Source organism: Callorhinus ursinus, unplaced genomic scaffold (assembly GCF_003265705.2).
Source record: "Callorhinus ursinus isolate GAN/ISIS: 27379988/994484 unplaced genomic scaffold, GSC_fseal_2.0 scaffold39, whole genome shotgun sequence".
Taxonomy (NCBI): domain Eukaryota; kingdom Metazoa; phylum Chordata; class Mammalia; order Carnivora; family Otariidae; genus Callorhinus; species Callorhinus ursinus.
Genome location: NW_027397101.1, coordinates 21,226,375 through 21,240,113, shown reverse-complemented (window position 1 = coordinate 21,240,113; position 13,739 = coordinate 21,226,375). Strand labels below are relative to the sequence as shown.

At 35.3% G+C, this 13,739-nt stretch overlaps 1 protein-coding gene across 5 annotated transcripts in view; it reads right to left on the bottom strand.

Moving 5' to 3' along the window:
* The window catches only part of DENND4C (DENN domain containing 4C), a 135,215-nt gene that overhangs the window by 64,772 nt on the left and 56,704 nt on the right, over positions 1–13,739 (bottom strand). For 4 of the 5 annotated variants that reach the window (XR_012374787.1, XM_025887828.2, XM_025887829.2 and 1 more), the window contains 5 exons: positions 11,282–11,520; positions 9,415–9,481; positions 8,276–8,334; positions 6,860–7,004; positions 3,124–3,299 (listed from right to left, as the gene is read on the bottom strand). Coding sequence is in view for 3 of the 5 variants with exons in the window: in XM_025887828.2 (XP_025743613.1) it covers positions 3,124–3,299; positions 6,860–7,004; positions 8,276–8,334; positions 9,415–9,481; positions 11,282–11,520 (686 nt within the window). In the remaining 2 variants the exon portion in view is untranslated. Of the gene's footprint in view, positions 1–3,123; positions 3,300–6,859; positions 7,005–8,275; positions 8,335–9,414; positions 9,482–11,281; positions 11,521–13,739 lie in introns of those variants that run through there. The other variant, XM_073880857.1, reaches the window with a different exon arrangement.

Sequence of the window (13,739 nt, the reverse complement as noted above, 5' to 3'; positions counted from 1 at the left end):
AAAGTAGGCAGAGAGGCAGGCAGAGGGAGAAGCAGGCTCTGCACTGAGCAGGGAGCCTGATGTGGGGCTGGATCCCAGGACCCTGAGATCATGACCCGAGCCAAAGGCAGATGCTTAACTGACTGAGTCACCAGGCGTCCTTTAGACAACCTGACTTTTAAGCCATTAAGACAGTGTTATACTAGCAAGAGGCTAAAAGAGACCAAAGGAACAGAATAATAAGCATATTATAAATATAAAATTGTATGCAAATTAATATATAATATGGAGTTGTAAGATATAAAATATGTATAAATATAAAATATAAAAATTGATATGCAATGATATTAACACTAAAGACCACTGGGAAGAGATGAACTGGTTATCCAATATACAGTACTATGTGAGAATTATTTACTCATGTAAGAAAAATGAAATGGTACTTCTATGTCATATCATACAGTAATACCAAGTTCAACAGAATTAAGGCCCTAAGTGAGAAAGGCAAAACCTTACAAATTTAAGAATATCCACAATAGGGGTGCCTGACTGGCTCAGTCAGTAGAGCATGTGACTCTTGATCTCAGGGTTGTGAGTTCGAACCCCTATGTATGGCATGGAGTTTACTTAAAATAAAAAATTTAGAAAAAGAAGGAAGGGAAAGGAAGGAAGGAAGAAGGAGAAAGAAAGAAGGAAAGAAAAAGAAAGAAAGAGAGAGAAAGAAAAATAATATTTATGACCTCAAGGCAGAGGATTTCATAAGAACTAAAAATAACAACCAATAAAAAGAAACTAATAAATTTGATCAATTAAAATAAGCTTCTGTTCATCAAAACACGCCATAAATAGAATGTAAATACAAATCACGTGTGGGAGAAGCTATTTGCAAAGCATATAACAGACCAAGAATTAACCAGACTATATAAAGAACTGATACAAATCAAAAGAAAAAGACAAACAATCTAAGAGAAAAACGCACCAAAAAAAGGAAAATCCAATTCACAGAGAGGAAAACCAAAGGGCAAAAAGAAATTAAAATTCCCCATTTGCTACTAATTAGGGAAATATGAATTAAAGGCACAATGAGATCCCATTGCCAACAAATTAGCAAAAATTTTAAAGTCTGACCACAACAAGTATTGGCAAAGGATAGAACAAAGAGAAATCTCATTTGCTTCCAAAGAGGAGGTAAACTTGGAAGGGTAATATGACATTAGTTGTGTCTACAAACCAACATTAGCTCTTCTACGTATATATTTCAGAAGAATTCTGCTGACGGACTCAAATAAATATGCACAATAATAATCAGAGAAGCCTGTTCAAAATTACAAAAAACGTTAGGTACAACCTAAATACCCAGCAACACTGATAAACCCTAAAAATGAAGTGGAGCTACATGTATCAACACAGATAAACCTCATGAAGACTGCCAAGTAAAAAAGCAGGTCAGAGGAAACTATACAAACATATAAAATTTTTAAAGCATGCAAAATATCATTTAAACCAATATATGTAATAATAAATGTTTCTAAAACATATGGAAATGATAATGATAAACACCAAATTCAAGATAACAGTAAACCAGGAGCAAGACATGTTGCAGAGGACTATCCAGCGTTTCAAATTCACTGGCAATATTCTATTCCTTAATTTGCGTGATGGATACATGGGAGTTTACATTATTCTTTATAATTCTTGGGTATCTACAACATTTCATAATTATTTAAGTACAACTGAGCGAAGAGTTCAAAGTTACTTTAGAAAACCAAGTTTTTGATCGATAGAAATGTTACAGAAGTTACTTAAAACTGGGAAAAATTAAGAATCTCCATAATATTATTTTATTCAGAATAGTAATTAAAGGCAAACATCTGAGTTACAACTTCATAAATCATTTCCAAAAGCACCACAATGTATACAACCCTGAAATAATTGTTTTTCAGGGATAGCAGCTGAAAAACAACAAAACGTGTGCTATAGGAAATATTTAGTGGTTCATTACTTCAAAGCTTTAAGTCAAAGCATATATAGTAAAGAGGTACCATAATTATACAGTTTCAAAAATAAATGGCAGATCCATTTCAAAAAAAATTTTAAGTGATAGCAAATGTTTTCTTCCTTCTTTACATATTCCTTTGGTTCACTTAGGGATATTTTCCCAACCTATTCCACTGCTGTTACCACTGAAGTCTCACCACAATTCTTACTCTTTATTTTCTGCCAATCTAGAACAGTAAAGAATAAAAGTACTCCAGGATCTGGAGTTTGGCACCAACACTAAGGAATTTTCAACAATTACTGCCCTTTCCCACTTTTTTTCCTGGGGTTGGGGGGAAGGAGACTGGCTCTTGAACATTGACCCAGAGCTGCTTTTATTAATGTCATACTCTCATCTCTGAATCCTCAGCTACACCACTGCTGTACATTTTATCACCTCTAGTAAAGACAAAGTATGACTTATTTTTAATATAAATTTCTCTGCAGTAAGGAGTGCCTGGGTGGCTCAGTCGGTTAAGCGTCCACCTTCAGCTCAGGTCATGGTCCCAGGGTCCTGGGACTGAACCCTACGTCCGGCTCCCTGGTCAGTGGGGAATCTGCTTGTTCCTCTCCCTCTGCTCCTCCCCATCCCTTTCCCCGCTTGTGCTCTCTCTCTCTCTCAAATAAATAAATAAAAATCTCTAAAACAAAAAAATTCTCTGGAATAAAATAGATCCAAATTCCTAAAAAATTCAAATCTTGACAATGAAGGAAATGGCATAATATCATCCTATATTCTAACTAAACTCAAACAGGTAAACTCATTTTTTCAAAGCTTGTATATGGAATTTGAATTAAACCTAGAAAGCATATCATCTCTTGAGCTCTGAAAGCAGTGTTTAACCTTTTTTTTTCCAAATCCATATTCTCTTTTGACAAATATTTTCTGCATACTGCCAACATTATCAAAATATAAACTAATGTTGAACATGTTCTTTTCCAAAGTTTCCAGGATTCTGACAGTTGCCCTCATTGAGAATCACTGTATTAAACATGAAAACTTATTAACAACATTAAAAATAGCATATTTCTAGATGTTTTCAATGAGCTGTAACTACAGATGGGTGAAAATATAAATGGGAGATAATAGAAAAAGAATCAACTTACACATATAACATGTTTGTATCCAAGTCAATGCAAACAACATCTTGTGGTGGGTCATGAAGATCAAAATACCTCGAGTCAACTCCAACTATAAATGGGAAAGGTGCACTAAGGACTGCAGCCAGTGAGAGAGGACAAAGGGGAATATATGGGCACTGCCACTGAAATGGAAAGATCATCTGGGAAAAAAGTTTTAAAAAATTAACCAAACTTGAAATTTGCAATGAAAAGTATGTCATTAACTAATATTACTGAAAGGGACCATTAAAAAGCAGTGAAGTGTAGTTTCTTTTACCTTACACTTCATTCCGAAAACTGAATGACTATAAAATATTACGAAGCAGTACTATGAACCAATGTGATTAAAATCTTCAAGCATGACAATTATCACAAGCACAATAAAAATGCTAACAGCTCTTTGCATGCTAATTCTTTTAATGCCATATAAAACCCACATCCACCTTTTTTGGAAAAAGTCAAAGCAGAGAGAGAAAACTGCCCCCCAACAAACTCATGATCTTTAACTCTTACATGTTTCATTCTCAAAATAACCTTTGACTAAAATCCAACTAAGAGCTCCAAGGACTGAAAAATAAACGATTCTCTTAAAAATGTATTAGTCAATTGGGAATTTCAATAAAATATTTCCTAACTGCTCAAATAAACACAAAATGATCCAACTTCAATGAAGCTGGGCATCTTAAAAAATAACTAGTCACGGCACCTGGATGGCTCAGTCGTTATGTGTCTGCCTTCGGCTCAGGTCATGGTCCCAGGGTCCTGGGATCGAGCCCCACATCTGGCTCCCTGCTCAGCGGGAAGCCTGCTTTTCCCTCTCCCACTCCCCCTGCTTGTGTTCCCTCTCTTGCTGTGTCTCTCTCTGTCAAATAAATAAAGTCTTTAAAAATAAAAATATTAATCAATATAAAACATTCCTCAAGAACCCTTACAAAGCTCTACCTTGTGTCATATGTGAAAATTCAAGTTTTGATAAATTAAAAAACAGACTAAAATTTTCACTATCAGCTAATATGAAAATTCTAATCACTGATGATAAAAGTTTTCTTCTACTATAAAAATCCTTGCTGTCCCTTCTCTATCATCACTTATCCCAAAGAAATGCCTATAGCATTTATTACATCTGCCAGTTATTCCAGATGGTTGTTCAGGATAGAATTTTGTCTTCAATCATTTATTGACGTGCCAAATATTTCAGGACTTAGTATAAGCCAAGCACTGTTCTAGATGAGGCTGTAACAGTGAATAAAACAAAGACTGCTGCCGTCCTGAGATTTATAGTTTAGCAAAAGGGTTAGCAAACTCTGTACAAGAAAGATAGGAAATACTTCAGGCCTCTTGAGCCATATGGTCTCTCACCAATATCTAACTTTGTCTCCACACATGAAAGCAGTCATAGGAAGTATGCAAATAAATGACCTATGTTTCAGTAAAACTTTATTTACAAACAGGTGGCAAGCTGGATTTGACCAGTGGGCCATAGTTTGCCACCACTTGGTCTAGCAAAAATAAAGAGAGGACATGTATGTATGTGTGTGTGTATATGTATATATATTACACACACACACACACACACACACACACACACACACACACACACACACACACACACACACACCCTATCATGAAGTGCTAAGTGCTATGGAAAAAGAAAAAGGAAAGCCAAGTGATGGGAATTAGAGTTCAGAACAGGAAAGAGGGGAGCAGGTTCTACCGTTAAAGAGGCCAAACAGGATAGACGTGGCTAAGAAAGTGACAAACGAGCCTACACCCAAAGGAGGTATCTAGGAGACAATTAGGAGGAGAGTGCTTCTAGGAGAAGGAACGGTTAGAGCAAAGGTCCTACAGTATGGGGCCTGCCTACTATGCTTGAGGAGGAGCTTGTGTATTGGAGCTGAGTAAGCAGGAGGCAGAGTAGCAAGAAATCAGATCAGAGGACAGACAGAACCACTCCCAAAGGACCTTGCAAGGACTTCAGATACCTACAGTGAAAACTATCTTCCATTCAACAAAAGGTACATTACACCTGCAACTATGTAAAAAAATTTCAAAACAAGGGGCGCCTGGGTGGCTCAGTTGGTTAAGCGACTGCCTTTGGCTCAGGTCATGATCCTGGAGTCCCGGGATCGAGTCCCGCATCGGGCTCCTTGCTCAGCAGGGAGTCTGCTTCTCCCTCTGACCCTCCCCCCTCTCATGTGCTCTCTCTCTCTCTCTCTCACATTCTCGCTCTCTCAAATGAATAAATAAAATCTTTAAAAAAAAAAAAAGAATTCAATCTTAAAAAAAAAAAATTTCAAAACAAGACTAACAGCAAAATGTGACACCCTTGTATACACCTTTGACTTTTACAGCTCAATCATAAATAGGGTCATTTTTACAAAACTACTCAGTGGTTTCATCAATGTTTGCTATGGGGCTCCATTAATTCTTTGATAGTCTTTGAGATTCAAATCATTCTCCTTCTGAAGGACTTACCCTGTCATCATTCCTTTCCATTTTCTCTTCTTTAAATGGTAAATTGACAATATTCCTTTATCAACGTTTTTGCATGCAATTCAGGCAGTTCTCCAACAACTGCCAAATTCTCATTTATCAATGGTTTTGCATGCATTTCAAGCAGTTCTCCGACATCAGTTACAGAAATTTCATGCAATCTTGCATTTTGCGCAAGATTTCCAATTACACATTACAATTTTTCCACCTGTTCTTACACTATATTGCTGAAATCAATCAAGAGACTGGGCCAAAAAGATTCTGAGCAAGGAGCATAGGTAAACACTAATGTTTTACAGGACGGAGTGGGAACTGTCTAAAACTGTTCAGCTCCTTAACAAATATTTTCACGTTACCATGGCTTTTGCTTTCATATGCAACTGTGGAAGTCTGGAAAATTAATACACAATGAGGACCTCTGCTCCCCATAAACTACCCCGCATTGGTTACTTCAGTTTTTAGTCATAGTAGCATTTCTCTGACCAAATTAAGATCTTGGAATTTAACAGGTATTTATTAAGTGCTTACTTACTCCATGCTAGTAAGCTGTGATAAGTGCTGAGGACACAGGGATAATAAAGAGATAGGTCTTTATTTCCATGCGAATTACATTCTTAATATGGGGAAGGGAAGACAGGACAGTCAACTATTTTAAATTAAACATATAATGAAAAATAAAGTTGGAGAAATGGAACATCCAAAATTCTATACTATGATCTACAAAGCCCTACATGATCAGACATCTAATTGCAATGGGAAGCCATCAAAAAGCAGAGGAAGACTTGATTTATGTTTTACATAACAGCTAAGCATTTGTACATTATCCTATTTCATAATCATTTAGAATTTCCTACGTTACTGGCTCACAATAATCTGCTTAAAAGTTAAAACTGGGAGTGATTAACTGTGTAATTCATTTGCATAATTTTAGGGCAGATGAAATTGGCCAGTCTCTTGTTTAATATAATAAGATTTATTCATGAGTTTTGTTATGTAATCATATAGATTCTCTGAAGTACTCTAATATATGAAAAACCAGAAACTGAATTTTTTTCTCAAATAGAAGTCACTTTTTTTTCTTTATACTTACTATGTCCCTTTGCCACTCTATTATATTTATGTTAAACATTTCCTACTAATTTCAAAGTTGCTTTCATTGAAGGAAATTTCCCTTTAGAGTAAAAATTCTGTCAGTTATCCTGTACTATATGGACAATTCTATACTCACGGCTACGACAGCTTCAGCTACTCCAGTCAACACAGCTGGCCTGAGAGAATGTAGCAGAATCTTACTCTCAAGTAAAACAAAGAGCAGCAGTGTCGCACAATTCTCAGGACCCAGATTCATTAACAAAATGCTGAAGTTTGCTCCACTAGAAGAGAGAAAAAGATGATTATGAACTATTTCACTAAAACATGTTACAACTTGCTTATTAAATTATTTCCTAAATATTAGGATTGAGAATCTAGTGCTAATTTCAAGTCCTGATTTAGTTATCACTGAGAAGTAGCAAATTTAATGAGATAATACAACAGAATGAATCAAACTCAACCTTTGGTAACAAAGGGGAGTTTATCAGGGAAGATTTTCCCAAAGAATCATTTGAGTTACGCTCAAAAGAATGGAAGTTAGGGAGAAGCCAACATATGCAGAGGCAATGAGGCAAGAAAAACCTACCATCATTTCCAGGAAATTGAAATACACTTATTGTAACTAAAGCATAGTAAGAGGGGCAAAAGATTATGTCAAAATAGAAACAACACAATTATATTTGCATTCTCAAAAGGACACCTGGCTGCAGTGTGGATAATGAAATAAAAGAAGGGTGCCTGGGTGGCTCAGTTGGTTAAGCGACTGCCTTCGGCTCAGGTCATGATCCTGGAGTCCCTGGATCGAGTCCCGCATCGGGCTCCCTGCTGAGCAGGGAGTCTGCTTCTCCCTCTGACCCTCCCCCCATCTCATGTGCTTTCTCTCTCATTCTCTCTGTCTCTCAAATAAATAAATAAAATCTTTAAAAAAAAAAAAAAGAAAAAAGAAAAAGAAAAGAGTACCTAAAAGGGTAATAACAAAGTTGTCCAGGTAAGAGATCATACAATCCTGGACTAGTGATGCAGATGAACAGAAGCTAACAGATTTGAGATATCTGAGGAGGTTAAAATCAGTTCACCCCGAATATTTAGCTATGAACTGGATATGAGGAGGGGAGAGGAAAAGGAAAACGGAGGTACTCCCTACACCCAATCTTGCAACGCTCGTCCATATTACATTTTTTAAATGGTGGATGGCCCACCATCCATCCAGCTATCAAAGATAGAAACATTAAGGCTATCCTTATATAAAAGATAACACTTAATTATCCTAACCCTTAAAATATTTTAAAGCATTCTGCTCCCAAGTGAATGAAAATATCATTTTATTATTTTTTTAAAGATTTTATTTATTTATTTGAGAGAGAGAGAATGAGAGACAGAGAGCACGAGAGGGAAGAGGGTCAGAGGGAGAAGCAGACTCCCCGCTGAGCAGAGAGCCCCATGTGGGACTCGATCCCGGGACTCCAGGATCATGACCCGAGCCGAAGGCAGTCGCTTAACCAACTGAGCCACCCAGGCCCCCGAAAATATCATTTTAGATAGTATTAATTACCTTAGTGGTAAAGGTGTAGAAACTGGCTGTGATAATATTAATGCATCATGGACTGAAAGCTTCAAAAAAAAAAAAGAAAAGATAAATTATCAAGCCAATCTTGAAACCTAAATATTTATATCAAGGGTAATACAGAAAGTAGTTTAATATGCAAACTGACATAGTTTCAGAAATATACTAAGATATAAAACGGTAACTGTATTTACTCAGAGGTATTATATTAGTTCTTTTAAATTAAATGGTTAATTCAACTGAATTTGATTCAGTTAACTGTTTAAAACAGTTATTTTAAAATTATGAAATAACTGCTTTTTAAAAGCTTCAACTTTATTTACTCTATAGACTGGCAAGCATTTGGCAATCGATTACTATATATTAATATCTGCTGAAGTATATAACTGAAGTACATTCAAGATTAACAATATTTGCCTTAATGCCACCATATCATATATAATGTTGATAACATCTTGGAAAACAATTTTTAAAGAGCTTGCCTCTATAGATAGATCAGTACCACTCGAAGTGCCAGTCTACAAACTGTTACTGGTCCAGGAAAAGATTGTATATAAATGGAGAGCAAACCATTTAGAAACTTTAATGGCAATATGACACTGCTCCTACCCCCAAGTACATGATCAGAGGGCTCTTGTCTTTGGACAGGGCACAGACATGTCCATGTCTACACTGCTCACATGGTAAGGTGCACTTTTCACAAGCTGTAAACTTATATAGGTCTGCCACTGATTGGAAATAAAAAGAAACTGATCCTTTAACATAGAAAGTTTGAAGACCACTTTCATAGACTATTTCCCTTTTCCCTTCAACCACAGATCACTTCATATTTAATATTTATTAGTTGCTCTGATTGAAAAACATGCCCATAACACAATTCTGGGTTTTACATTATTAAAATTAGCTACATAAAAGCCATGCACAGACCAATGATGATAATGTCATGAATCAAAGATTATATTTACTCCAATTCTGACCACCCAAATAAAAGATAAAATACAGGAAATTCAAGGACTTTATGGACACATATTTTTCCACCTCAAACTCAAAGGGCCATAGAATTCACTCTGCAATGACTTGAAAGAACATATGCAGAGCTTCCCTCAAAAATATTTGTTTTTCATTACCTGTACAAGGATTCTTGGTCTTTGTGGTGAAGGAAAAGGGATGTTTTGCATGAAGTGTGAAATGTGCCTAGAAAAAAATTTGAAATACAGACCATAATTACTTTTCTAAAATGCTTCATAGATTTTAACAAATTTTAATTATATATATATCATTCCAGATCTGACAAAACCGCTTACCTAAAATTTATGTTAAATAAATTTATCTAGTGTAAATAAATGTATTCATCCCACTAAACTTCTGAAATGCACAATATATTTCCTGATTAAAAGTCCATATTGATATACCCTAATATTGCCAGGAAAATAAAAATAACACAAATATAGCTTTCATGAAAGAAGCTAATTTTTAATGTCTGGTTACCAGTGCCAGTATGGGGAGCAACTAACTGCAATACAATAAATTAAAACTAATACCGAATTTAATCCTAATAATTTATGTTAATTAAATATTAATTTAATCAATACAGTTCTTTTACTGTAACTCTGGGCAAACCACTTACCCTATTTCTCCACCTACAAATAATGCTTCTTAAGTTTCTCCAAAGCTTTGAGCTCTTAGGAGCCACTAACATACAAAGTATTATTTCATCTGAGAAAAAATATTGATCACATACACTGATTTTATTTCCTCAAACTATTCATAGAACCTTAATTTTTCAAAAGGTTGCTAACTTGTCCCTAACATTAAGTTTTACTTCAAACAATTTTAAGCTAACCTGAAAGTTCAAAGTTAAATCTAGAACTATGAACTATTAGTTTGGCATCCTAAAAGTACAACACGAAAGTCAAATAAATGCCCTTACCTTTCCACTAAACTAGTATGTTTTGCTGATATTCTTTCTGCTATAATGTGAAATTTCTGAAATTGTATGAAAAGTCCGTTTACGCATACTATATTTCCATAAAGCTCTTGACACCTCTTGTTTGTTAGGATAAATAAATCATTAACTATAATAAACAAAAGTCAGTGTGCCACTAGAAGTCAGAAAACCTGGTTTGTTTTTTTTTTAAAGTAATCTCTACACCCAGCGTGGGGACTTGAACCCATGACCCTGAGATCGAGTCAGTGCTCCACTAACTGAGCCAGAGGATCATGGGGGAAGGGAGGGAAAAATAAAACAAGACGAAATCAGAGAGGGAGACAAACCATATGAGACTCTTAACTATAGGAAACAAACTGAGGACTGCTGGGGGAGGGATGGGGTAACTGGGTGATGGACATTAAGGAGGGCACGTGATGTAATGAGCACTGGGTGTTATATAAGACTGATGAATCACTGAACTCTACCTTTTAAACTAATAATATAGTATATGTTAATTAATTGAATTTAAATTTAAAAAAAAGAAAAAAACAAAGGCAGCAGCTCCACATATATTTTTCTTGCTTACAGAATATTTCCATGACAAAGGGAATTACAAATAGAGTGAAAAACTAGGATCTCTCAATGCTAAAACCAAAACCTCACTTTTAGCATCAATTAACTCACCCTTATTAATTTCTACATCAATTTAGAGATGCTTTATAGTTAGAACCAGGAATGTCCATTTGTATGGTTCAGGTGTATGTGTATAATAGCTATTTTTCTCTTGGTTATTAGAGAATGAATAGGAAGGACACACACAGTGCACTGTATAATGAGTTCCTTCTTCAGTTGAATTCTCAAAAGATTATTATTTTATCATTCTAACCAACATTCCTCAATTTTAAAACCAATGATTCAGGTGAAGAAGGAAACAAGTAAAAAAGTAAGGTGACTGATCCTTCCTCCCTTCAAACTTTTCTGCTTAAAGTCCCCAGGTAAACAATGAAATGTATACATATACACCCAGTTTTTCCACCAGACATCTTTCTAATCATTATACATACTTTTCAATGGGAAGAGGATGTGGTCCAGACACAGAAAGTTTGTAGATAAACATGAGAAATTTTCTAAAAGCTTCAAAAAAAGGCCAGTGTGAGAGTAAACAAATGCATTTGTTTGAATTGATGGATTTGGAGACCACTTTTCTCTCCACAGGGGTCAACAGGCCCAGTTGCATAAGCTGTTTCTCTGTCAGAAGTTCCCGAGAGTAAGGTTCATAAAACTGGATGGCAGCTCCATATACCTACAAAGCAACAGAATTCCATCACAAAACTTGAGTTTGTTTTTAAAAATTTCTCTTTATCTCTGATTACAAAAGAAACACTTTGATAAGAACAATCTCGAACACTGCTGGTGGGAATATAAAATGGCACAGCTGCTGTGCAAAACAATTTGGCAGCTTCTTCAAAATTTAAAAAATAATTACCATATGATCCAGCAATTCCACTAATAAGAATACATCCAAAAGAATTGAAAGCAGGGACTCAAACAGATACTTGGACACCAGTGTTCACAGCAGCATTATTCACAATAGATAAATGGTGGAAACAACCCCAAAGCCCATCAAGAGATGAATGGATAAACAAAAGGTGGTATATACATGCGATGGAATGTCATTCATCCTTAAAAAGGAATGAAGGAATGAAATTCTGATAGATACTGGATGAACCTTGGAAACACTATACTAAGGGAAATAAGCTAGACACCAAGGACAAATATTTTATGATTCCATTTATATGACCTACCTAAAATAGGCAAATTCGTAGAAAGTAGAATAGAGATTACCAGGAACCAGGGGTAGGGGTGGGGGAAGTTCCTGTTTTAGGTAATGAAAAAGTTCTGGAAACAAACAGTGATACCTCTCTTTTATAAATCTTGTAACTACTTAGTCACTATATATACACACACATATGTATATATACAAACACACACTATATATACACACACACATATCACCACATAATATAGTGTGTGTGTATCACATTAACCCTTGTCTTTACAAATACAACACTCCTGGATACAATTATTTCAAAGATCTCAAGAGATTTTTAACAAACAATATGACAAAAGCATCTCAATGAGGCTTTGTTGTTCTCCACCAAAGTAAATTTAGTAACTCTTAAGTGTTGGAAGATCTTAAAATTTTCATGTATATTTATCTTTCAATGAGAGAACTATAAATAATTCTTAGCTAAAGACTTACCTTAGTTGTAAGCAACCCAGTTAATATAGAATTGGCCTTTATTCAGTGTGTATTTTACTTATGTTCCAGGCATTATGCTGGATACTTAACCTTCATTATCATTAATACAGTGGTTTTAAACTTATACCCTGTAGAATGAGGCCACAGATGTGGCCTTGATCCACAAGAGTCAGCATTGGTTAGTACTTTTCAATAAACTATTTTACCAAATTTCCTAAGAGAGCTTTTAATTTTTTTTTGAGAGCTTTTAATTTTTAAATTTCTACTAAATTCATAGTTTTATTTACTTTTTATTTCCTAAAATCATTTCACCATCTTTCTTATTTTAAATTATTACTTATGTCATTATTACTTCTTTATATATTTTTCAATTACTATTACAAACAAAGCATATACATGTCTTTTGGAAAATATATACAATCTTTTCCCTTGGGATATGCTCAACAGTATAACTGCTGGGCCACAGAGTTGTTTCTTTTCCTTGCTGATAATGTATAAGTTCTTTATATACTCCGGACACAAGACTAATATATTGCATTATTTTCTCCCAGCCTGTGGCCTGCTTTTTCCCCTTCTTAAGGGTATCTGTTTTTTTTTTTTAATTATTTATTTATTTGAGAGAAAGAGCACGAGAGAGTACATACACGCACGGGGGGGGGGGGGGGCAGAGGGACAAGTAGTTTCGAGGAGCCTGAGATCATAACCTGAGCTGAAATCAGTTGCTTAACCAACTACCCAGGCACCCCTGGTATCTTCGAATAAACAGATTTTTTTTATTCCAGTGGGGTTCTATTATTCATCTTTTAAGGCTAGTATTTCTTTTTTTAATTTTAACTCCAGTACAGTTAATATACAGTGTTATATTAGTTTCAAGTATACAATACAGTGATTCAGCAATTCCATATATTACTCAGTTGCTTATAAAGATAAGTACACTCTTAATCCCCTTTACCTATTTCACCCATCCTCCCACCCACCTCCCCTCTGGTAACCATCTGCTAGTTCTCTATAGATAAGAGTCTGTTTTTTTGGCTTGCCTCTTTTTTCCCCCTTTGTTCACTTGGTTTCTTAAATTCCACATATGAGTGAAATCATATGGTATTTGTCTTTCTCTGGCTTAGTTTCACTTAGCATTATACTCTCTAGGTCCATCCATGTTGTTGCAAAAGGCAGGATTTCATTCTTTTTCTGGCTGAACAATATTCCATTGTGTGTGTGTGTGTGTGTGTGTGTGTGTGTGTGTGTGTGTGTGTGTGTGT